Source organism: Siphateles boraxobius, unplaced genomic scaffold (assembly GCF_051911475.1).
Source record: "Siphateles boraxobius isolate OS27281-9 unplaced genomic scaffold, OSU_SipBor_1 29, whole genome shotgun sequence".
Taxonomy (NCBI): Eukaryota; Metazoa; Chordata; class Actinopteri; order Cypriniformes; family Leuciscidae; genus Siphateles; species Siphateles boraxobius.
The window spans coordinates 15,425,054-15,452,080 of NW_027508908.1; the positions used below are offsets into that span (position 1 = coordinate 15,425,054).

At 37.4% G+C, this 27,027-nt stretch overlaps 1 protein-coding gene across 5 annotated transcripts in view; it reads right to left on the reverse strand.

Annotated features, from left to right (window-relative positions):
• gab1 (GRB2-associated binding protein 1) overlaps positions 1 to 27,027 on the reverse strand; it is a 102,466-nt gene that overhangs the window by 2,293 nt on the left and 73,146 nt on the right. The window contains exons 4-12 of one of the 5 annotated variants that reach the window (XM_077246794.1): positions 18,103 to 18,328; positions 17,770 to 17,859; positions 15,655 to 16,298; positions 14,205 to 14,299; positions 13,786 to 14,089; positions 11,104 to 11,187; positions 6,728 to 6,821; positions 1,386 to 1,461; positions 374 to 502 (exon numbers count right to left, since the gene is read on the reverse strand). In XM_077246794.1, the coding sequence (XP_077102909.1) occupies positions 374 to 502; positions 1,386 to 1,461; positions 6,728 to 6,821; positions 11,104 to 11,187; positions 13,786 to 14,089; positions 14,205 to 14,299; positions 15,655 to 16,298; positions 17,770 to 17,859; positions 18,103 to 18,328 (1,742 nt within the window). Of the gene's footprint in view, positions 1 to 373; positions 503 to 1,385; positions 1,462 to 6,163; positions 6,291 to 6,727; positions 6,822 to 11,103; positions 11,188 to 13,785; positions 14,090 to 14,204; positions 14,300 to 15,654; positions 16,299 to 17,769; positions 17,860 to 18,102; positions 18,329 to 27,027 lie in introns of those variants that run through there. The other 4 variants (XM_077246795.1, XM_077246797.1, XM_077246796.1 and 1 more) reach the window with 4 other exon arrangements.

Consider the following 27,027-nt stretch of genomic DNA (forward strand, 5'->3'; position numbering starts at 1 on the left):
TTAGATAGACAGAATTTTAATTTCGGTGTATCCCCAGTTTACTTAAATGAGCAATACTTGAAAGCTACATGACATTGTTGTAGTTTCATTTGTAAATATTAATATTTAACTATTTAAATAAAGGAGTAGGGATAATTAAATTATTTAAAAAGCTAGAATAATGCTATAGTAGGTGTATAACCATAGAGCCTGGGGATAATAGCACTGGTGTCAACATATATTATGCCCCCCATTGTTACACTTGTCAGCTATAGACAGTAAAATCATGTGGTAGTCTGACTACAGGTGATTAAAACCTCACACAAACACATCCATCCATAATAACTTGTTTTAAAGTTTGTCTAGTTGTGAGAAATGATTTGTCATGTCTTGCCTTCCGAGGAGGAGTTGATTTCCCAGGGTCCAAGTCGAGGTCCAGGTACTCCACCTGCTTGTCTCCTTTGGGCTTCACCATGGGACTCCCACCTCCATCAGCATTCATTGGTGCTCCTAACTTCATGCTCTGAGATATCAAAAAAATAAAACAAATAATTACAAAAAAGGTTGAATATGAAACATTTACCTGAGTCAATGGTCAAAAGGTCATCAGAATTAGTTAGGTAAAAGATTTATGCTATTGGTAAATGAATCTACGACAATGCTACTAGGTGATGTAAGTGAACAGTCAGATTTTTTGTACATTTTTAATCTACATGTGGTCGTTCAGCCAACACTCATTCTGATGATTAAATCAGTACTGAGTTGCTTACCTTCATATCAAAATATGCAGAGAAAAATAGGTCTTTCTAAACTGTTTCAAATTGATCCGAGTGCTTCATAATTCATTAATGATCCATTTAAGTAATTCAAAATAATACCCCATTAGTTTTACAGGATTCTGCTGAAAAACCACCACTGCAGATGACAATCCGACCTCTAAAAGTGTTGTTTCCAAAATGATTTCCATGGTGTGAGTCATAAATGTAATAGGTGTGTATTGCATGATGTGGTTTTTCCATGCATGTCCTTCAAAATATATGAAACGTTATTTCACTCTGCATTATTTACTAACTCAATATAAACCAAATCAACAAGTGACTGTCAGGGGGAACAACACTGCTTTTCTAATATAATTCATACTGTATATAATTGATAAAAATAAATAAAAAAACAATAACAAAATATTGATTAGAAAGACTATCATCTTTGAGCTTTAAAAAAAAAAAAACTGGGACTGGACATGTACTGTATTTAAAATTAATCTACACTCAAATTAGGTTGCACTCATGTTGAAATTAACAATTGTATACCCAATAGAAAATAAAAAGAAAACTGTCCAATGGTGTTTCTTGCGGAATTTGTCAGGTCATTCACTAAGTTCAGTCCACTTTTGCAACCCAGCTCACCTCATCCAGCTTGTCTAGACCTGACACTTCTCTCTTTATAGGAGTGATGGGAACTGTACAGTAGAAGGACTCCTCTCTACAGAACGGAGGAACAAGGAGGAGAGGAGGAGCAGAAAAAAAAATCAAAGAGTAAACAGGAAACAAACAGCAAAGGCAAGCAGAGGAACAAATGCAAAACACAGATGAGCCAGACAAAAGGATGCGCCAAAGAATGCAAGGAACAGAATGTAGAAAATGATAAACAGAAAAAGTATTTTCCCAGGTATTTGGCAGCTGAATCCAGTGCATCAAAAGCCACACTGTGCAGTGTTATGAACATCATGGCTGTAAGCTTTTTGCTTGTTATTTTACAGCTAACATGCTAACATGTTAGCAAACAAAACAAGCCATGCACAAAAAGCTCCATTATCAAGAAAATGGGCCATTATTAGAAATAAGAATCACATTAATAAACACGAAAGTGGAACAGCAAAGATGCCCCTTCAGGTAAAACCAAAAAATAAATTGAAGACAGACAACAAAAATGGCAGAAAACCTGGAGGGAAAAGAAAAGTAAAGGTAGAAAAAGTAGCGAGGAGTCCTACTATCCAGTCCACAAAATATCACCCACCACTTAAAGGGGTCATGAACTTTTTTTATTTTTATGTTATGTTCTTTGAGGTCCACGTATCATGTTAGCAAGACTTTTTACATAAACAACATAATTTAGAATTAATAGGCTATTTTCTATCCTGTTTTTGACCCTCTCTTTTAAACACTGTTTTGATAGGCGTGCCACATTCAAGAAACAAATGCCCACTGCTATGCTTGGGTAACAATTTTGCATATTAAAATAATTGTCAACGTCCCCACCATTAGACAAAGAATTGTTTTGAAAACCTCTGGTGTTGAAAAATGGCAACCGGTGAATTACATCTTCAACAGGTTAATAAATTACTGTATTATTACTCAATGATTACTCAATACAATGATTGAAATGAAACTGACCATTTAATTATTTCAAATAAACAATATAATATTTTAATAAATTATTCTGTCTGGAAGTCCATCAATGCTTTCCTAATGTTCAGATCACAAGGAAGTTAATGCAAAGACTGTTTTCCCACAACAACTTGTAGTTCTAGGAATCTAGGAGGCATCTCTATTGTTTTGTTGCTCGAGTAATCCTGTGTTTGCATCGCTGTCGTATTTACTCACCCTCTACTACAAACACAAATCGGTAGGGCGGGCCTAAAGAGGCAATGCTGTAGTAGTTAAGGCCTCATTATGCTTCTGCGTCAACTCCACGGCGTAGCTACGCCGTCACTCCTACGGCGTCGTGGCCGTTTTATGGTTCTGCATCAGGTTGACTTGCATCGCGGTGCATCTGACCAATCACAGCCCTTGTGGTCTGCGTCGCCTCGACGCGTAGTTACAAATTTTTGGAGGTACACGTCGAGCTACGGCGGAGGGGTTCGCGGCGACGCAGAGGGGTCTGCGGGGGTACGCCATCGATTCGACGCATAAGCATAAAACAGAATTTAGTGTTGATCGCACTATGACGTCATACTGAGACAAAATTTGAAGCGGGTCGTTTTGGCAGGCTTTTTTTTCAATGAAAGCTGTTTTTGGACTAATAAAGTTTTGAGTTCTGAAACTTAAAGGATTTTTTTTATGGTACAATGACCTCTTATCTATCAAAAGATCAGGGAACATTTGATTCTTCAATTCATGACCCCTTTAAGATTTCTGGGAAATTTAATTCTCAATCTAGCCTTTGTCCCAAATAATGAAAAACAACAACACTGAATAGACTGTGTGTGTGTGTGTGTGTGTGTGTGTGTGTGTGTGTGTGTGTGTGTGTGTGTGTGTGTGTGTGTGTGTGTGTATATATATATATATATATATAGTGTGTAATTTAAAGTGATTTGGGGAAAACAAATCAATGACAATGTTCATTTTAAAATCAAATCTGATTAAAATATATTAGAAAAAAACTAAATATTCTAAGAATCATTTAATGTTGCTATCATATTTTCAAATAAATTTTACTTACCCGTTTAAAAGTTTGGGGTCAGTAAAACGTATTTTTTTTTTACATTAAACGGATCAAAAGAGAGAGTCAAGCTCTTTACATTTTTACCAAAAAATCTATCTATATATATATATATCTATATATCTATATATATATATATATATATATATATATATATATAAAAAGCTGTTCTTTTGAGCTTTTGACCAGTTGAACAAAACGGGATGCACTGATTCCACCTTTTCCAGAACGAGTCCAATACGATACTTTTATTTTTAATACTTGCTGATACCGATACCTGTATTTTCATTGCATTTTTAATTTTTAAAAACATTGGGCAGAGAAACCAAATGAATATGAATCAAATGTGTTGGTTTAGCCTATAGATATTTCTTTCAGTTATTTTCATGCCTAAATATGCCCATTAAAATGTATTGTAGAAACCACTGTTACTTTCACTGTTCATATTATTGCTCTATCATATTTTATCTTTAAATTAATAGCACAAAATTTAGAGCTGCTCCAACACGGCTCAACCAGTCAAGAGCAGTGTGTGATTTTTGTTAGATTAACAATGAGGACAAAGACAACAGTAGGTTTATTAGGCTGCTGTCACTTTAAGAGCTGCTCATATCCAAAATACTGTTACACACGCGTTTTCTTTTTAACTGTTTAAGTGACTTAAGACATGATCGACTATATTTTACAAGGATTCTTGCCTATACAGGCATTTTGGACAATTTTGTGTGAATTTGTCCGGTAAAGCACAAGTCGACATGCAAGAGAAGTTAGAGAACTCCATTTAATAGGCTATTCACATGCTGTCTGAGAGGCAGCATTCTGGGTGCGTGCTTCGGATGTTTGCACACAGAAAACCTCTTGAAAATGTCATGTGATTACTATACCGCCTTAATGTAAATGTATGGAGCAACTCAAACACAAATCACGTAACAGTTCATGTCAATGTCTTACAAATACGATTTAGTTTTAATAAAATAATGCATGCATGCTGAGTGAATTATCAACAATCAAGAGCATGCAACAAAAAACTAGCTCTCTCCCTCTCTTTACCGTTAGATAATATGATTAACGTTAGTAATATGCTCCTCATTTTACTTTCTTTGCTATAGCCATATCTGTCCGAACCACAACCACCGCACAGCAGCTATATAGGGTGGAAATATTGAATTTGTTTATCATTCTATTAATTTGATACATTTACTTAATAGACATCCTTCTTTGATATATCCATTCTGCTCTCTGTTTGCTCTGTTGTCAGTGTTTCTTTGTCACAAGCACTGTACTGTACAGTGCACCTCTTGTGACCTCTTGTCCAACAAAAGACAACATTTACTAAATAAATCTTCTGTTCAATCGTTCAATCTTCTGTTTATTCAGCTACAGCAATAGTATGATGCCCAAAGGTATTTCCTGGAATGACATGTGTTGTCTAATTTTGTAGCGGGGCATATTTGGCGTGTCTGCGCGAGAGTGCCCTCTGACTTTCAGATGGAGCAGCATTTACTACCGATCAGCCGTGCTTACTACCGATCACCCGTCCCGCTCTGCGTTGTACCGCACAGCATTTTCACCCCTTGTCCCCCACATCGCATATTAAGAAAATGTGCATGCGTTCTTTTACCTTTTTAAGAAAGAATTTTATTTATTCTTTTTGCGCCGTAGTTTTTCACCTATATTTAACAGCGCTTCGTCGGTACAAATACAACAGCCGCTTTTAAAATCCTATCCAATGGTTGAAAAGAAAGGAGTAAACACGGTCACTAGTAGGTTGTGACGGCTGTCAATCAAAATGTGGAGCGGTGATTAGATCCATGTGTTCCCTGTCAGAAAATAAATGGATAATTCGGTAAATTAAAATTTCAATTTAACAGAATTTATCAACTTGTTGCCTGCTGTGGTTGTTTTAATTCACATCCTTTCTAAAAATATGAAAGTTTTTGGTTTAATATATTCTTAATATAGAAGACTTTAAGACTGAACTAATTTCATGTTGTTTTATATTTTATTTGTTCATAATTTATTTTGTTGGATTTTAGTTGGACTTGGTCAGAACTGTTTCAAAAATAGTGCATGATGCCTGCCTTGCTCAGTGATGTTGAATTTAAATGACATGTAAAATAAAGACATGTTGTGTTACATTGTGATGTAATTGTGTTGTCTGGAAGGGACACAGTATTTGTATCAGCTGAAATGCAGAATACAAATGTTTTTATTAAATTAAATAGAAATAATATAACAGTTTCAGGTTGTTTTAGTGTTGGTAACATGTCCCACATAAACTTTGTAATCATCCCACATTTGGTTTGTTTGATGGTGGTTACCCTAGCTGTGCTGCACTGACAAGCTGCGCAGAAAATATTTGCAGCCTTTGCCAAATCGTGTGCGGTTTCATTTTGATTAATCTTGCAGCCCTAGTACAAGTATGAGTACACGAGCGCAGTATCGGGCACGATACCGATACTAGTATCATGCATCATGAAACGGCTCTTTTAATTCTTTCAAAAACATTAAAACAGAAAAATTAATATTATCAGTATCTGTATCTTTGATCAAATAAATGCAGCCTTGGTGACCATATTTGTGAAAAGAAACTTCTTTCAAAAACATACCGACCCCAAACTTTACTTCTAAAGATTTAGTTTTTATATACATATATACACACTGAATATATTCCAATTCTGACAGCATTAAATGTATATTTTTGTGGAAAAGTTGCTGTGGTGTTTTTTTTTTTTTTACATACTGGTTCATCTGAAGACATATTAGCGTGTTGCATGGTTACATAATTCTCATCACAGTCGTCGGAGTCGCTGCTGGAGGCAGTGCTATGCCCTGAGGACAGTCTGGGGGCCGTGGTACACCTAGAGGGGCTGAGCAGCAAGACAACATTTACACTGCCGCTCGCTCGCTCACTCTCTCTCTCACACACACACACACACACAAAACACACTGGCAATCACAAAAATCCACACACACTTTCAACAGCCTTCCAGACACATGAGCCACGTGGCACCTAAATCAATGTTTTAACTCAAATAATTCAAGAACACAATTCATGGCATCATTGGACTGTCATCATTACCACTTTAATTATTATGTGGTGCTAGGTAGCGATGACAGTCAAATAACTTATAATGGTGACGTTTTACTATCATCACTACTATTTTACTATAATGGCATGTTAGGACAAGACTACAGGAATGCATGAATGATTAGTTATTTAGCCTGTGGTGTCTGTTGCGTGGAGGCCATGCAGAACCATGCTTAATTGCTGATCTGTTTCAGAGGAAACATGCCCAACACTTACTCCCTCGTGAAGGATCTGGTCACGGGGGAACGGACTGGTGCCGTATACTCTTCCCACTCAGGTAAAGGCTTGATCTCCAAAGGGGCAGGCTTAACTGGAAGAAAAACACCAGTTCGATTCTGAAAAATGTTCAGATGACATAATACCAACCAAAGGTTCGGCCTAATATTGTAAACATAATAAGAGTAACTTAAAATAAATGTTAAAAAAATGAATAAATGACAAAAACTCTTTCCCCGTCATTGACGGATTTTTACGTCATTTATGAGACTGTGCTTCCCTGCCATTGATGGAATTTTACCGCAATCCATGTTTTCACTGTTATCCGTTAGGGGGCACTATATTGCATCGTCTGAAAAGGTACAGAATCTCCGGATCAAAACACAGACGAAAAAGAAGCAGAAACAGGCGGTAGAAGCATTACTTAAACACGTTGTAGTATTTGACAAAGACGTGATTTTCTCAGCTTTTTGTTCAAAATGTTGCTTTTTTCTTATTAAACTTACCCACATTCAAGTCTAGATAAAAAAAATAAATTTAAAATTTAAAAAAAACAATGCATTAAGCTAGAATATTTTTTGGGTTTTTTTGTATCTTTTGATAGATTGTATGTTCAGATATTCATACAACAAAATATTCTGGGGGCAATGAAAGTTTTGTAAAAATGATCAAATCTGGTGGTGGCAGGCAACTTAAAAAAAAAAACACTGGCGGGGAAAGAGTTAAACAAGCAGAACAAATCTGTGTGTACATTCTTCAAAGAAACAATCAACCATAAATTGTTGCAATGAATTCAATGGGACAAGTTACTTTAACATTAGTTAACAAAACAAATATTTACAAACAAATGTGCGTGTAATTTATGAGGGTTCAGGTTGTTTGAAATAATAAAAATAAAAAAAAATAATAGATATTAATTTACAAAATAAATAATGCTTAAATGTAATATATACAAATTATTTTAAAATGTAGGGATTCCACATGCAGCTAATGGTAGACGTTTAGCCAGTACAAGGTAATATCTGTTATTTAGTACATCATGGGAGTGAGAAGTAAATAAGGACCCATTCCTCAGTGGGATAAGTTTTTTTCACTCCATTTTTTCCTTAAGAACACACTTACATAAAATACAGATCATTAGTCATTAGAACTGAAATCACACCTGAGGGAAAAGCAAGGCCACAGCTAAATAAAGGGTAAAACGAGTGATGATCATACACATCCTCTTTTCTGCATTTTCTCTCATATAAGCAGCATCTGATTCAGTTATCATCACAGCTGGCCCGACACTTTGCTGAGCTGAGAAGCGCCCAATCTGGCAACTGAGGAGTAGCTGTAGTTGGCTGAAACGCACACCAGCTGGTGCCAGTGTGTAAGGGAAGAGAGCACAGACTAGTATGCATCTCAAGGCCCCAAGTGAACTTTTTGGGCACATAATGTGGCTTGAGGAATTTACACAAAAAAAAAGTGCTTACTCTAAAACACTAGATGGCGATTCATCTATATGGGACAACTGTTGTATTATTGTACCACTGTACAAAATTCTACTAATACATGGAATTGTGATGACAAGAAATGCATCACAAAATGTATTATTTTTTTATGTTTTAATCTAAAGGTGCACAGAGTAATTTTTATTTTCTTTGCACTGCTCTGATGGCATTTTATGTAACATGTGACGATGCATATTTACTTCAGAGCCTCCTTAACTTAGGGGTTCAAAACTGTCCAAATAGATAACATCACCAATAACATTTTTGATGTTATGTTTTGATAACATCAAAAATTTAACACATATTAATAACACATAATTAATAAAAAAGTCTCTTTGGACACCCTAATGGCAGATACACTACCACTCAAAAGTATGGGGTGGGCAATTTTGTCAAGATATTATTGATTTTATTCAGCAAGGATGCATTAAATTGATCACAAGTGAAAAAAAATATTTCTAAATGCTGTTCTTTTGAACTTTATATTTATTAAAGAATCCTCAGTACAAATATTCAGCAGTACAACTGTTTTCAACATTGATAATAAGAAGAAATGTTAATTCAGCACCAAACCATCATATTAGAATCATGTGATCTGAAGACTAGAACAATGATGCTGAAAAACAGCTTTACCATCACAGGAATAAATTACATTTTAAAATATATTTAAATAGAAAACTGTTATGAAGAATTATAATAATATTTCATAACGTTGTAGTTTTTACTGTATCTTGAGCATAAGAGACCCCAAACCTTTGAACAGTAGTATATCTTTGGACACCCTGATGGCAGATATATCCTGATGCCATTAAATAAAGCAGCATCAGGAAGCTTCCGAGATTCTAACCAGACACCCGAATTGCTCTTCAGACTATTAGTCATGATAGGATTCATCCGCCCACTGCCAGCTCTTGTCAATATGACTCAAAAATGCTTCTGCAAATGTGTTGGTTAAGTGTTTATGATGTTTATGAATCGTGGGGTCAGTGAGCAGTTTGAAAGTGAAAGGTGTTTGTAGAGACTCTGATGATTGAGTGTTGTAGGATTACAAATTTATTAAAATGTTTTCATTTAGGTTCCAATACAATAGTATATAAACTGAGACAGTTTTGTATACTGAATTCAGCATTTAAGGTTGATGATGATGATGATGATGATATTTGCTGTGAAACAGTTTTCCAGCAAGAGACTCCGGCAAATCCTGTTTTCTGTATCTGGCAGAATACTGCTCTCTCTATCTAATCGGCTATTCCTGTTTCTCTCTATTGTAAACAGATTACTGAAACGTTGGTAGTCTCACTGTTTGAATAGTTATGCTGATTGGAATTGGTAACACTCTCAGTATAGGGCAGGCTCCTAAACCTGTATGCCTCATTTACATGCTTTTGTTTCAGAGTGTCTCCACCTTTATGTAACTCCTCCCCCTTAAAGGGTATATGAACTACTGTATTGCTTTTAGTTAGACTTGGGTAAGATTTTGGATGAAGCAGACTACAGCAAATAAAGAATCCTGCTTAAAAGATAAGCCAAGTCTCCTGGTTTTCGCTTCTGAGTTTCTCTACACTTAAGAAGAACAAGGATTACAACAGTGTCAAACATTAATCAGTTAGTTTTACCTGCAATATCAAGAGTGTTAGCTTCCCTCCCAGACACAAAAAGCATCACTCAACCAGAACCTAGAAACCTCAACTATCACAAATTCATTTGCTTAATAACCAGCTGACCAACCATTTAAGAAACAAATCCAAAAGCCTTCAGATTGACCGGGATCTGTGCACACAACAGACAAATGCAATGGATAGGAAACAGTAGTAACTATGAAACTGAAGTTCCTTCATACACTGCAGGTAGTGAAGCTATGCGTTTTTGTATGATAGACTATGTTCACACAGTTAGTCTTTCTGGATTGGATGCCATTTTTTTTACAATGAATTGTGTCAAATTGTTCTGATTATACAAGCAACAACTTACAATAGCACAAGAAGCTTGAATATAGTCTCTGTATGAAATAATAACCTGTCAAGTGCTTTTTATTCTATTAAGGTGTGAATAACAGATGCTAAAGTAAAGTGTATATACGTCTCACTCTCATTTCTCACTCTCATTCATAACCAAATTGTATGTAAACAGAACTGTATTTACTGTAGTACTAAGCAGTCACCTATATATATATTTTTTTTGACTGTATATATATGTGTGTGTGTGTGTGTGTGTGTGTGTGTGTGTGTGTGTGTGTGTGTGTGTGTGTGTGTGTGTGTGTGTGTGTGTGTGTGTGTGTATGTATATATATATATATATATATATATATATATATATATATATATATATATATATATATATATATACACACACATACACATACACACATATACAGTCAAAAAATTTAGGCCACAACATGAAAATTATTATATTGGTGACTCCTTAGTACTAAATACAGTTCTGTTTACACACAATTTGGTATATACACACACTATATATATATATATATATATATATATACTACACATACACACTGTCTAAATTATAAACTTCATAATAACTTAAAATACAAAACACCTAAAACAAATAATTTTATTATGTTTAGATATGATTTAGATTCAATAGCAGGTGTTCGCACACACACACACACACACACACACACACACACACACACACACACACACACACACACACACACACACACACACACACACACACACATACCTACGAGAGAGATAACCATATTCTTTTGCTGTGTGAAGGTAGCCATATGCTCAGTTTATAAGTAGACATGCAGTGAGGCCAGAATTTGATGAAATATTTGCTTTTTTATATTAAACATTGTGTTGTTCACAATTGGAGCTTGCTGGAACAATGAAAGTAGCATTCTGTCGAGGTACGTACCCTTACGCCGTCTTGAGAATTCACCTACGGTTTGGGAGTCGGTTCGCTCAAGACCGACTGCTCTGTTTATTTTAGGGCTCTGACCTGAATTGGTGAGAGAAAACTTCTTTGTTACATGTCTTCTTTAGAGAAATCGGTCTTGTGTTGTCTTCTAAACTTCACACCCATGCAATTTAGCACAATCACAGCCACCTCCATCACCTGGCCTCCTCTCTTTTTCCACACAAATGTGTTGGGCTGCTGCCATGGCAACAACTCTTCATGCATTTAAGACATGCGACGAACAAGGCTTTCCCACAAAGACGGACTTGGGCGAGACATGCACAGGGTTAAACAGACACACGTGGGTGAGTAAAGCATTCACACCAACCGACGACACGCCAGCATGTGGCTCAGCCAGACAGAAGGGTTCAGTAATGTCTTTGCAATATTAGAAAAATTAAACCAACATGTTTTTTCTGCTGTACGCATGTAGATGCCACAAGAAAACGTCACAAGTCAACAGTGATGATAGCCAAAATTAAACATACCAGAAACAAATTATTTTATAAGAATTTATAAGAATTTATTTCCAAGATTGAAGATGATGTGAATGTTCAGGTAAAAAGTTAGATAAAAGGAGAGATAGAAACCAGACAGAACAGATAGTAAAATTTGAATTTAGCCAAAAAGCTAATATAGACTAAAAGGATAATGAGCAAAGACAAACACGCTAAGATACTAAGTAGCCAACAACTGCCTATGAAATGCCACTAAAGCCATTTGAATCACACCATGTTCAGCAAATGCTTGCAAATACACAACAAACAGAATAAGCTGTGGCCTGAAGAGCAGCAGAAAGGACTCCTTTTACAACACACTCGACATTTGAGAAGGATGAGAGAACATTGAAAATTGTGCTCGGCCCATGTTTAAGGAAAATTTGAAGACTGATTTTAAAGAAGACCTATTTAATACCCTACAGTACAATACATTTTTTGACCACATGTGTGTGGACAACCTAACATCATACCAGTATGTGCTTGCTGAAGATTTCAATTTGAAACCATTGGCATTATGATGTAGTAGCCGTTTCCATGCATAGTTGGAATTTAATTTAAGAAAAAAAAAAGAAAAAAAAAGAATATAAATGGAAAAAAATTACAAATGATGCAACTTTCCATCCATTCAATAAATAAATTATAAAATGGTCATGAGTAAAGAAATGGCATTTGGGATGTTTAGAACAACGCCGTTGAAAGTGCATTGGACCGAGCACCACAAGAAGCTTGTAGCCAATCAGCAGTGTCCACTCATGATGGGGGAAGGAGAGTGAGTGAGCAAGAGGGATATTTGAAGAAAAGAGAGATGGCTGAGAGAGAAAGACATTACAAAAGAGAAAGACTCGAAAGGAATATTAATAGAAAATGAAGGGTTATGATCAAGCAAGAGCTTTAGAACCTGCGTTATTATTAGACAAGCTTTCCAGCGCTGGAGAGACCCAGGCGGGAAGGCCTGAAAATGGACGCCTAGGCTGCGTTGTTTCTGCTCCGTACACGTGTAACATTGGTTTTGAGTGTGTGCTGCTGAACACATTCTTGCATTGCATGTACGTGCATTTTGGGCAGAGCAATGAGGGAGGGGGGTGTTTGGGTTGATTTCAATTATCAAGTGTGTTTAACTACAATTTTGAAAAATCACATACTGTATCTTTAAACATATTAAATGTCTTGAAGGTTTAGAGCATGCTTTGGGTTTGCTACTGATCGATGGCAGATGCCTTATGTCTGAGTGACAGATCGTCAGAGGTAATATTAGCCAATCATCTGCACTAATTATTTAGTCACATGTTTTGAGGCAACTTCACAAGACCTTTTTTATATGCATCAAGCTATTTATTTGGTAAATGTATTTTCATGGTAGTTAATGAGCAAATCTAATTACATTTCTCGGGAACATTGCAAGAACATTGTATTGCTGTTTGATATTATGCACCTGCTAGTCAAAGGTGTCTCTATAAATAACCAAACCTGTTAATTATACTTGGTGTAAGCATAGTTATGGCCGTGCGGTGCATCTCTTTATGCAAGTTGCTGCCTCTTGCATTAGTCAGCGCTCAGAAACAGTAACACGAATGAGCGCAGAGAGCTACTGCCATTAATGTTAGGATCAATAGTGCTGTCCCAGCTGGCTGCTGATGTTTCGGGCCTGCTTGTGCAACTTTCAGCACGTCCCCTTTTTCTCTCAGACCAGATTGAAATTCCCCTCGCAGGTCTGGCCATCAAAGAGGTCTTTCACTAAGGCACAATGGGGACAGAGGTGACCGCTCCAGGCTAACAGCGCAGACAGGCTCCCTCATACCCAAGGCTCAGAGTCTGTGGACAATAGCTTCTTTCATTTGTGAGGTCACATGCAAACGATTAAAAGGCAAAGGCCACTGAAACAGCAGTGCAGACTAGTTCGCAAAGCAAGTTGAAAGATCTGCAATGTGAGTTATGACCGTATGACGACGAGCAGTCTGAGAACTCGATCAATGTTAGTTTCAAAAGCGTTTCATGCGGACGAGATGTTTCATAAGCATGGGCCGGCACCTGTTAGTGAGAAATGTGTTAATGAGAGTTGCTGTGCTAAAGAGATGCAAGCACCGTACACATTCACACACTTATATCACCCACCACAAAAGAAACAAACCTCAGGGCTCACCTTTACGGTCAGGTTTGAGGTTGCGGTCTACAGGTGGCGGTTGGCATTCAGTTATGTGCATTGGTCTGCGTGGCGGGGTCTTGGGGCTGGAGCGGAAGCCCATGTGGGCTGGAGGGGGCACCTGTTTTCCGAGAGAGGGAAATTCCATTGTGCCTGGTGTCATGGGCACGTAGTTGGGCTCCTGAATGGGTTCTGATAGGCTGCCGGAGCGGTGATGTGACGAAGAGTGGACGCTCATGGGCACATAGTTCTCATCCATCTCCTCGGTGGAAACACCTCCTACTGGCATCATGCCTTTATTCTTCTGCATGCATCAAAGAACATGGAATAAACTGTTAGGGATAATTGAGACTCTTGAAAGATGGGAAATAGCATTTTAGAATAGATAAATATAAAATGTATTAAGTAAGAAAACTTACTAAATAGCTGTTGAAGCTTTCATTAAAATCAAACGAACAACTTTTGTCTGGGGGAAAGGGACGGGGTATATCATAGCAGTCTTGAGATCCGTAATCTGTGAAATAAACACAAAATAACTGAACGCTGTCAAAAAAAAAATCATAGACCTCTCTTATGCTCACCAAGCTGCATTATTCAAAAATATTATTGTAAAGAACAGATTTCGGTATAATACAATTTAAAATTAAGTTTATTTCTCTAATGGCAATGCTGAATTATCAGCATCATTACTCCAGTCTTCAGAGTCACATGATCCTTCAGAATCCTTTAATACGTTTATTTTAAATATATATTTTTTATAACAATGTGAAAGTCTATACTGTCACTTGTTGGTCAACTTAATGCTGTATAAAAATATACATTTATTTCAAAAAATTCTTACTGTCCCCCAAACATACATGCATGCATAGTTATGGTATCTGGTTGTGCATTATTATGGAGGCATCTGTGAAGAAGGGAGTGGGGAGTGTATGTAAACAAGATGTTGCAATACCACCAAACAACACTAGAGGGCCCCACTCATGACTCCATTGTTGCAGTACAAACAGCTTGATGGCCTTCTATTAAAATATCCTGAGAGAATGATTTGAGGCAATGAGACAATAATCAATATGTAGGATCCAAAATAAAGATATTCACAGTACATTCTGGCCAACTGTAAGAAAACAATTATATAATATTTTTTATAAAAATAAATATTGTCAAGGTTTTGACCCTAGGCCCTGTCTTTTCCAAATTCCAAGCGATCCTATCCCATTAATTACACAACTCGTACATTAATACTTTATCCGCTTTGTTATAGGATGCGTAACACATATCTGTCAAATAAACCTGTAGTAAAATCAATTACTATAATGCAAAATGCCTTACAGCCCCAAATATTTACAATATAAATAACTATTATACATATGCGTTCAGAGGCTTGGGGTCGCTCTCTGATCAAATAAATGCTCACCAAGGCTGCAATTATTTGATCAAAATTCGAAATATTATTACAATTTAAAACAACTGTTTTCTATTTTAATACATTTTAAAATATGTGATGGTAAAGCTGAATTTTCTGCAGCCATTACTCCAGTCTTCAATTTTGAAAACAGTTGTGATACTTAATATATTTTTGTGGAAAATGTTTTTGTTTTGATTCTTTAAATGGAGAGTTCAAAAGAGCAGCATTTATTTAAAACAGAAATGTATTGAAACAAGTATTTATTGTAATAAGTGTTTTTTTTTTTTTAACTACTCCATTTACTCAACCATTATAAAGTTCTGCATGGAGTCAGTATTTAACATACAGCTGTTACATCTATGCACGTTATCTAGAAGCCAAAGTGACATTCCCTGCATTCATAACTACAATTTGTAGCTTATATTGTTACTGAACATTTACTTTAACATTTCATATCCTCTCACCTTTACGCAGGCGTGAAGAATCCATTGGACCAATAGTGTTGCTTCTTAGTGCTTTGTTCCCTCCTGCACTTGACGGCACACAGTAATTCCCATCCGTCTCAGACACTGACCGTGGCACCACATACGTGTCCGTGGGCGACCGCTCAGGTGGGACTGATCCAGCGGTCAGTAAAGGCTTGGGCGGGCGAGGGGGCGGTACCACGTCTGAGGCCCCTGAAACCGCATCCATCTCGCCTGTACGGGGAACCTGGTAGGTGCAGTTGCTTCCAGGTGTGGGTGGAATATCATAGCTGACCGACAAGTTCCGAAACTGGGCTTCTAAGGAGGGTTTACGACCAGGCGTGTTAAAGACATAGAGTTCACCAGGCTCACTGTCAGGAGCGGGAGGGGAGGATGCCGACTTCGGCAGCAGCACAGTGTCCTGAGAGTAACTTCGGGGCAGGTGGTACAGGCCCTGGGAGTCAGCTGACAACGACTGCCCACGCAAAGGAGGAGAATCATAGAGCCCAGCGGCATGCTGGGTAGGAAAGAAACCATTGATCGAGGCGTGCTTAGAAAAGGAGGAGGTGGGCGTGTAGTGGGAAGGGAGGTTGTCATTACAGTCGGGTTCAGAAGAGGTAGACTTGGAACAGTCGCCATGGGCCCTGCAAAGATACCGGCTGTCCGTTAAATAACTCAAACTGAATATATTACAACAAATTTGCTGTTCATCACTACAAGAGATGAAAACACCTCTTCAAACACATACTATGCTATTCATGTCAACATGCTGCCTGAAAATAACTTTCTTTGTTATGAAAATCGCAATACAAATTAGACTTAACTTCAATATATAAATCTCAGTTTGAATTAACTGGCATTTAAAATGTATAATGTACAGTCAGATGGCCATTACTGCATAATAACTGAATCCTAAAGTGGTTTTATTTTGAAATAATGACAAGGTGACTATTATCCAACTTATTACACAGCAACTTGGCATTTAAAAGGTGTATTCAATAGTTTGGTGCTAATTTTAAAAGTTTTACACATAAAAAATAAAAAGTGCTTTTGTGAAGAGTCACTTGAATGGTGTATATTCAAATGAGATAAAGACTGTCACCTTTAAAAACTTTCTAAATAATTATATATGGTGCAGATCACCCCTCTCAATGTATAGCAATGACGAAATGGTGGGACCTGCTGTGTTTCACTAAACGTTGAAAAGAATCACGCTCATTGGCTGCTGCTGCTAGTAGCATAGTGTAGTCTGGTAATGTGAAAAGCGAAAATTACATGTCTAACCAGTGAAGAATCAGTACCTGTACAGCCGAAGATGCTGAAAAGGTCTGAAGCCAAAAGAAAGAAAGACTGGGAAAGACTGAAACGAGTGTAAACATCGGTATGGCATACAGGAAAGACTTTATGACGGAGAAAATCCTAAGCAGAGAAAATCCTAAGAAGTGATGCCCATGTTGATTCTTTTTTGTCGGACAGGAAAAGGGAATTAATTATAGAACAGTACACTCTCACTACTCACTACTATCAGTGCAATTAACATAAAACTCAGAGACAATCATGCTGATCCACAGCAATAGATGGCAGTGCAGCATCTAACACCACTGTGGCATCTGTACAGTCCATGAAGAACAGCAATACCAACGCAAGCTAAACTACTACTAAATGCACCTTTACAAAAAACACCTAAAATTTTGATGTTGTTAGAAGTATTATGATAGTATAGACGACAGTGTAATTGAAGACCAAACTAGTCGAGTGCCACAGACTGGTTGCCAGTGACCAGGGACAATGGTCAAATATCCAGTTTAACGATCATTACAAGATATTTTACCACAGATGGCAACGTTTAACCAATCATTATCAATTATTTCGAAGTGTGTGTAATAATAAGCTTCTAGATATACAGCTAGAACTGGCAAGGTTAGTGCCAAACACAACCATGCACATCACATTTCACACAAGTCCCAGTTAAAACTATGTATGCACACACAAATACCAACCCATTTTGCTCAGTAAAATATTTGTTTTAGTAAGTTATTGTAATAAGTGTGCAGGCTGCTGGCCAAATGAGTGTGGTTTAGTACTGTATTCTTCACACTGATGCTCTTCACTCACTGACTGTCAGGAGCAGCGCTCCGGCTCTCACACTCCTCCAAAAGCAGGTATTCCTGCTCCTCCTCCCCTAGAGAAAGAGGAGCGGCGGGACTACACCACACACAAATACACACAATGAGCCCCTTATATCCAGATTTCCACCCATAGCACCTGAATGGACCGAGGAGCCTCTTAATAGAGGTGGGCGGCATTCACATTACATAACACTTGGTTTAAAAACAAACTTAAAACAGTAACAGACCTACATTACAAATTATTGGACGAGCCATGTTCTTAAATAGCCTATATATATACAGACATCTGTGATGCAGTGTGATGTGTTTCAGGTCTTACCTGTTAGGCTCAGGTTTCTTGCTCTCACAGTTGAGTAGCCAAAGGTAGTCCTGAGGCTCATCCAGACTGGAGGAGGACCCCAGGGGTCTAATGCTGACGGGCTGGTAGGGAGGAGGCAGGTTGGCCAGTGCAGAACCCCCTAAGGCTCCTCCTGGCCCTCCACTAGGTGCCGTATCCACCACCAGACCCCCTGGAACATTTACTTGGTGAGAGACCTTTGCGGAGTCTTTAGAAAGAACAGAGAGGAGAGATTAACATTAGGCTTTATTATTTAGGAGATCACAAGCTTTGAGATGCACTTAATAATACTTGCCACACAGACATGAGAGATATGTCTTTGGAAGCTTGAAGCTTCTTTTAAATGAAGTAATTCATTTCAAAAACAAAAATTCTCTGTTTATATAATCCGTATGAAACCAACATACAGTTTCAGTTCAGTTTCTCAAGACTTGCACATTATTTTTAATGTGACCTCACTCACGGGCTGCGCAGCCTTTGACACGCTAATCATCCACGTGTGAGGCACGCAAACCTGTAAACGCCCCCATTATCTCAGTAAACAAAGCATCAAACTTCTTCATTCCTTTCATTGAGTTTGGAAGACACACTGTGAGGAATAAGCTTAGGCTTTACCTCAGAAGAATGTGATCCGTTACATTAGTTAACGTGTTGTTACATAAACTTGTACTAGTTGAACTATTGCCAAACATTCTCTAGGTGTAGTGTACTGAAGAGTTCCTTTCTAATGATTTATAGTTACAGACCACCTGTATTTTCCCAAAAAATAAATGTATTCTGTAAAGTAAAATTATTATTATTGTTATTTTATGCAGCTCTACATGTAGATACAACAAATCTGGTTTTCTTTATATTTTTGATGTTTGTGGAAAAAAATAATAATAATAAAAAAATGTAAAAAAATATCACAATTCGTGATCCCCCCCCCCCAGTTTGTATTATATTGCCAAATTATGCCCAAATATTTAGATATGTTGAAGATAAGTTTTAAATCGAGAGCAGAGAAGTATTAAATGTTTTTGTAAAGGAACTGATAAAGGTTAAGGCTGGCATCCTACACAGGCCGTGTGAACATGCAGAACTGCGTAGAGAGGAACCCTGAATACAAGACGATAATAACTAATAAAGAAAGCGTCACTAATCCAGAGTGACAGAGTCTCGATTTTTATGTGCCATCTAGGATAACTTGTAAAGCTGTTTGTCTATGTTCTTTTAAAAGAGCTTTTCTTTATCTCCGACTTTTTATTTTTATTTCCATCTCTCTTTGAACAGCCTACTCTCAAGGTCAGTGAAGTGCAGCTGACGGGGTGGTTGTGCGTGTTTTTGTACAAGTTTCTCTTCAAACTCTGCTTTCAGTTATTCAGTAAAACGCACACAAACACACCACTTGTGCGCACACACATTGACACCCACACACACCCACTCACTCACTGGGATGCATTTGACTCTCTCTAAGTGCAGGCAGCTCAAGGCTGTCTCTTTCTGTCTCTTCACTTTTTTCCCATTTTCCTCCTTCCGTCATTCTTCTCCCCCTCCCGTTCTTGTTTGTCAGGCTAGCTGCTGAATCATCCAAACCCTGGAAAACCCCCCTACATATTTGCAATCTCAGTACCCTGTTTCGTGTTGGTGGTTAATAATGGCAAAACCCTGTGTGTCCCAAAACAGACTAAATTAAATGTCTGAAACTGTTTGGGCATTTCTTGATTTGACATATCAATATTAGGGCTGTAATCTCCAGTCGACTAGTCGATTTATTGGTCGATACGTTCTGGCTCGACCAAAATTCTGATTGGTAGATTTTTTTGCCATGTTAATTTCATCAGGTGGAAGGCACTAATTGCTAATGGGGGTGTTTTCCGAGCACCCCTGTTTCACAGGTAACAGTCTGTCTTCAGAACACCCCCCTTGTTTTCACTTTTTTGGATTAGCCCAAACCACTGGAGACAGATTGAAGAAAGTACTAGAAGGCCTTGGTCTGGCTGAATATTTATTTAATTGTGAGTGTTTAATTTACAGTCAGTCCCCCTTTACCATGTCAAAGACATCGGCAGTGTGGCAGCATTTTACAAAAATAGATAAGGGAAAAAAAGTCGAATGCAAAGTTTGCATATCACAGCTCGACTACAAAACATGGCATATCCCCTAAAAACGGTAAGCTAACTTGTCTGCGTTAGGTTGCCCAGTCAAAGTGGACGTGCCTTGTGTGTTTAAGAGTAAAAGCTTTAAGTTAATAACTGTTAGTCTATTTGTGTCTCAGCCGCAAAGCTGAGCTTTAGCCTCTCTCTGTGCGAGGACATGCACAGAGCGGCTGAAATGATAGTGTCTGTCACTTATTATAACATTTATTATAACAATTGTCTAAATTATGTTGCATATTCCTCAACAGTTCTTGTGCCGATATCACTAGTTGACAAAGTACTATTTTAGGAAATCATAGGCTATGATATTGTGCAGGTGCACGTGATGCAACGCTGTCAGAGCCGACAAATAATACCAAGTACTACCAAGTACTGCACAGCTAATTAATCTAACGTTTTTCTTCTAGTTATATATACTAAATATATTAGTTTCACCTTTTTACTTTGAATTACTGAAATACACAAACTTTTGCACGATATTCTAATTTTTCAAGTTTCACCTGTGTGTGTGTATATATATATATACATATATAAATAAATAAATAACCCACAGTAAAAATTGATATACTACCATATAAACTTAATGCACTTATTACATATTAAAAATTATTCATATTGAGCATATACTAATAAAACGACTACAGTACTTAAGCCAAATGTTACTTAAGTCAATTTCAAAGTTGTATTCATAACAGAATTGGGATACACTTTATTTGGTAAAACTTTATTTTACAGTGTTCTTGTTACATATGTTACATGTAATTACCATAGTAATAACAGTAAATGATGCATAATTACATGCAATTAACCCTCACCAAATCCTAATCCTACCCTAACCCTACAGTAAGTACAGGTAGTTGCTTAATATTCACTGTACTTAAATATTTAATTACACTTTAACAATGACACCCTCAAATAAAGTGTAACCCTTTATTTTAAGGTGTCCTTGTTACAGTGTAATTATACATTTAAGTACTGAGCAATATTAATTAACCACGTGTACTTACTACAGGGTTACGGTCAGGATTAGTTGCATATAATTATGCATAATTTATAGTTATTACTATAGTGACTACATATAACGTGTAACAAGCACACTGTAAAATAAAGTGTTACCTAGAATTGTTTATCAATTGTATTTACAACTAATTACACGTGAGTGTAAATGTTCATGAATATCAATTATGCTAATGTTTTTTTTTTTTCCCAGAAGGCTAAACTTATTTATTAGTCAGCTGTCAAATTTAGTAGCTCAAGAATATTCAGTTACTCAACTTGACACCCACAAAAAAGTTACCAAGCAAAACACATGCATGACCAAATTAATATTCACACACTATTAATTTAGAATAGAAATTATTTTTCTATGCCTTAAAGTGGAAATGAAACAGTCAGTCAAGTTTACATTAATCGTGTTTGGTTAATGTATTATAATTTTTTTATTAATATATATATAAATTTTTTTTATTAAAGTGGAAATCAGTTTACTAAATAATGTAACCATTTTAATGAGAAAGGGATGTTTTGTTATAGCTTTTGGAGCAAGGGCGCCACCATCTTGCAATACCACAGCGCGTGACGTCACAGGGTTGGTTGTCTTACCTGAGGTAAATAGATATAGCAGAGGACTGACAGGGAAAGTTAAAGACAGATACATTTGAAGATGGAAACTGGAAAGCCGCATCAAGTCAAAACGCGCTACTAAATTTCTCCTGGTTGTAGAAATGATTTTTACAGCGTTAAAGCAAAGGGCAAAAAAGTTAATTTCCATAAACTGCCACTAAACTGAGTATACAGCTTCACTGACTAGCGGCTCTGAAAAGAAAGAACCCTCCAATGGGTGCTGATGTCAGATTATGAAGTGAACATTTTTTGAAGGAATATTACTTTGAGGAAAATACCTTTGATTCGGGCAATTTAGTCATTCGCCACACCAACAAACTTAAGCCTGAAGATGCTTCATCTGTTTTTAATTTATCTTGCACCTTACGGTTGTGCTCTTATCTGTAAATGTTAGGAATCCGTGTATTTGCACTTTGCATAAAGACTCATCCTCACAGAAAGCGTTAAAAAATTCAGACTTTAATGAAGGAGCACCGGTACAAATGATGCTCACCAAACAGACAAAGTTTAATATAATGGGAGGGCAATAATTATATTGTAAAATAAGCAATTTTAGATTTAGATTTTCTCCCACCGGAATGAATACATTCCCAAACCGTACGTATTAAACTAATTTTTATGTATCGTCACACCCGTCTCCTCCTTTCCAAAATTTCCTGTCTTCTCTCTGACTCTATCTATCTATCTATCTATCTATCTATCTATCTATCTATCTATCTATCTATCTATCTATCTATCTATCTATCTATCTATCTATCTATCTATCTATCTATCTATCTATAGTCTGACTCTATCTATCCTTTAAACAAGTAGAAGTTCACAAAACGGTGAAGGCCAGATGTACAACCACAAATGTTTTCTGAACTGTAGCTCAAATATTAGCATTTCCTTAGTAGAAACCAAAATGAGCATAATTTACCACAACAGCATTCACAAACTTCAGGACGTCACATCACTTCTAAAGAAGGCTATAGTGAGCCGACAGCATCTGAGATCAATACAGCTGAGCGGATGGAGACCTGAGGTGCTACAATTAATCAATTTTAGGGGGACACTTTAGGCTTTAGCACTTCGATCTTGTATCTGCATTACAGTGAATGGCCATTATGCCAGCAGGGCCTAGGAGTGCATGATTCCATCAATAAGATTTTTTTTAAAAAATATATATTTAACTCTTTTAGTACAACCCCAATTCCAGAAAAGTTGGGACATTTTGTAAAACTCAATAAAATCAATAATCTGGGATGTGTCAATTCTCTTGAACCTTTATTTAACTGACATAAGTACAAAGAAAAAAAAAGTTTTCACTGGCCAACTCCATTTTGTCAATATAAACAAATTTAGATTTTGATTGCTGCAACAGACTCCAAAAGAAGAAGTTGAGACAGAGGCAAAATAAAAGTGAATGTTAAAGTTGCACTACATAACTTTGTGTTCAACATTTACAAGAGTAGATCATGAATACATTTTCCAAACCGCATTTTTGTCTTATCCTGAATAACTACGGTACAGCTATAATAAGTGTTTATATTCTGACTATTTAGACCGGTCGGGTGGCCACCGCTGCGGAGTAGCCCAGTTCCTGCGTAACCCATCATAGACATAAACAGAGAGATGTTCAATGTTCAATGATAAAATGTTCTTCCGCAAGACAGTTTTGTTTATTAACCACTAGAGCACCCAAAGTTACATACTGCAGCTTTAAAAAATAGCCACATGGGCTCAGGAGTACTTTATAAAACCATTGTCAATTAACAGTCACCCGCTGCATCAAGAAATACAACTTGAATCTCTGTTATGCAAAGAGAAAACTGTAGCCTACATCAATTATATGCAGAGATGCCACCAAGTTCTCTGGGCCCAAGCTCATCTCGGATGGTCTGGCCCGAGCTCATCTCGGATGGTCTTAAGGACAAAGAAAATGTTTGCTGTGGTCTATGAGTCCACGTTTCAGCTTCATTTTAGGTGGGGACACACCAAAACGATGCCAAAAACTAGCGCTGATGAAAGCCGACTGTGTTGTCGCCTCGCAAAAAAAGCTGTGCTTGAACACACTGAAAGGACTACAGCCAACTGTCAGCTAGCATGCACGTTCTGCGCCTGTGTGTAAAGGAGATATCTGTCTATTTCTGCATTTATATTTAAAAAAGGGAAACCAACACTGCAGTCTGCAGATACACACACCGTAAATAAAGCAGCGTGTGCATACAGTTTTGAATACACTTTCTATATTCCATTCGGCTCATATTATTATTAAAATTTTCGCCCCGGAACACTCAGGTAAGATTACGTAAATTAGAACAGACTTCTGTCCGTACTGTCTTGACAACTTTGTTCACTGTTTTTACTAGCATTTTCTATTGTTTATGCTGCTGTTTAGACATAACTGCTATTTAGCAGTTTATTAGGGCTGTAGCGATACACATCGCACGATACGATACACGATATTCAGTTCACGATACAATATACATGACGATATTCAGCTAACGATACGATTCGATACGATTTGATATAATTCGATACACTTACATAATTTTCTGAAAGATTTAAAGGGGACAGAGTGATTTTGGTGACATCTTGTGAGGGATCCATTTACTTGGATTGAATTATTTGAACTGAAAACTAAAAACTTGATTTACACAATATATGTCTCTGACTGGAAAAGTTTAAGTTATTCATTCAAGAGCTGTGAGTGATTTTCTCTGCCTTTTGTTGTTTGATTCACATTAATGGCTCAATCGTCAGCAGGTTTATTAGACGCTGCCCCTTTAAGACCGAGTGCAGTTCTAATTGGTGACTGATGCACCATCATTTTCTCCTAACTATTTAAGTCCATTTAAGACATAAACTGTTTAAGTGAATAAACTGTTTCAGTGAATCTCAGAGCTGGTAATTTTTATATTATTATGTATATTTGATAGTTTAGATGCGCACATGAAGCCCCAAGTTAAGTAGCCTATACTTTTCTCCTTTTCTCCTTGCAGTCCATTTCGGAGCGCGCGTCGCCTTGTGAATAGCGTCTCTTGCGCAGATGTTTGTGCTTTTTAATAGCTCTTTTAAAGGGTAACTAAACCCCTGGTCAAAGCCTGATTCCACCCACTAGCAATATTTGAAAAATGCTGGAAAAGTGGGCAGAGCTCAGCGGAGATAGAGGCGACGAACCGAGGGCGGGGCTGAGCGGGGGGGCGTGCACCTGAGACCCGCAGTGACAGCTGCTGTCAAACTAGCTAAAATGGAGTGACGCAAGTAGCTTTGCAACAGAGCGGTCATTTGAAGTCGAGAACTTTTCTCCCCCACCTTCACCTGAAGTGGAGGAGGGTGAATTGTCTGTGGACACCAGCTCAAACTGCGGTTTTAACTCCCGCATCGCGATCGGTGTCCGATTATTCTTATATTCAGTCATTTTGAGGTAATTTTTTCCAGGATTATTATTACTATTACGTTCATTATATTTTGCTGCTATGTGAAAAAAATAATCAGCAAATCGCGCCGGGGCTTTTGTCGACACCAGAGGATTAACCTTAGCCTAATAAGAAGGAACATAAATTGTGATTAAAAATATATGCTCACTCACATCATGACGCCGCTGCGGTGGTGGAGTTCATGCAGGAAGAGGTATGAAGAGCAGCGTTTGGCAGCGCGAGCTGTGTGGAGAAGCCCATTTCCACCTCCATTGCGTTGGAGAAGCAATCCCACGTAAAATGCAGGTTGCACACTGGAGCGATAGGCGAGAGTAACTACCTAGGCTACACAAAATAATCTAAATAACTATATAAATGCTATGCTAACTAGATGCTTATATATACTGTATCTATCCTGATCGTTTTCAATACTTGTAATTCCAACTCCTGACTCGCTACAGTAGTTTTGACTGAAACAGATGCTTTTATACCAGGGGCTACCAAGGCCGTGGTGAGCTCGCACCAAGGGCGTGACAGAGTGACGTCAGAGAGTATTCTACGTCAGAGAGTACCCCTACTGCAGGAGCTTTCCGTTTAACCTGAAGAGGGCAGCATTCAGACGTTTTTACAGCATATATTTGAAAATTAAAACACTTTATACCCAAATGTCAAAAAATGTACTCGAATCAATGAACAGCATTTATGAAGCTCCATTCTTACAGATAATTAACTAAAAACAGTTGTTTTAGTGTTTAGTTACCCTTTAATGATTAAACGCGTCCGCAATTTAGCAACAGTAGAGACTGCATTTTACAACAATCACCGATCGTGCTGATTCTGACAGTAAGTTTGGGTTTTAGGAGGAAATGAAAGCGCATCGCTGTGAAGTGAAGGAATTTGCTCTAGACATAATGCAGTTAGTTTGGTTTCATCTCAAATATCTTCTTTTTATAATCTCTGAAAGCCGAAATCTAAAATAAAATTAGAATATTATCCCAGATCTAAAGTGTAACCACGTTTGAATGTTTAGTTCTGTCCTCATTGTCAGTCATTAAGCAGGGCTGTGTGTTGTGCGCTGTGGCTCCGCGTGAGAGATCTCTCTCTTCTGGACTGCGAATAGCAAAATTGCATCACAGACAAATGGTTTAATATTATTATATATAGAACTGGCTGGCGAGATAAACGTTCAAGATTACGTCTTTATATCAATAATAAATACTAGCATACACGTATTTTCTATTTTCTCCAGCAGAACCGAAAACGTCCGAGCTTTAAAGCGAATGGGGGTAAACACGGGGGATTTGAATGGGACTTACGTATCGATACTCGCGGCTTAAAAAAATCGATACTTTCTTGGGAAAAAAAATATCGATTTATATCGCAGAATCGATAAAATTGATCAGCCTTACAGTTTATACTGCTAAATAAATCGTTGCTAGCACAACACGCTAGTAATTCGCTAGCCTGTTAACGTGCCATCAGTGCGCTCATTTATTTATTTATTTTGCTCACACCTTTTACCAATCCATCAAAACAACTGCGGTGAGTATCAGTTAGTCAAACAAACATGGTGAGTCATGTTATCATATCCTCTTATTGTCACTTGCATTTCATGTAACATGTATATCATAGCCTTCTCTGTCACCACAGGATTTACATGTGATAAATGTAGGGAGATAGTAAGGCTGGCGGAGAAGATTTCATAAACTAGAGACACGCATCCAAACTTTAATTGAGGTTAATTG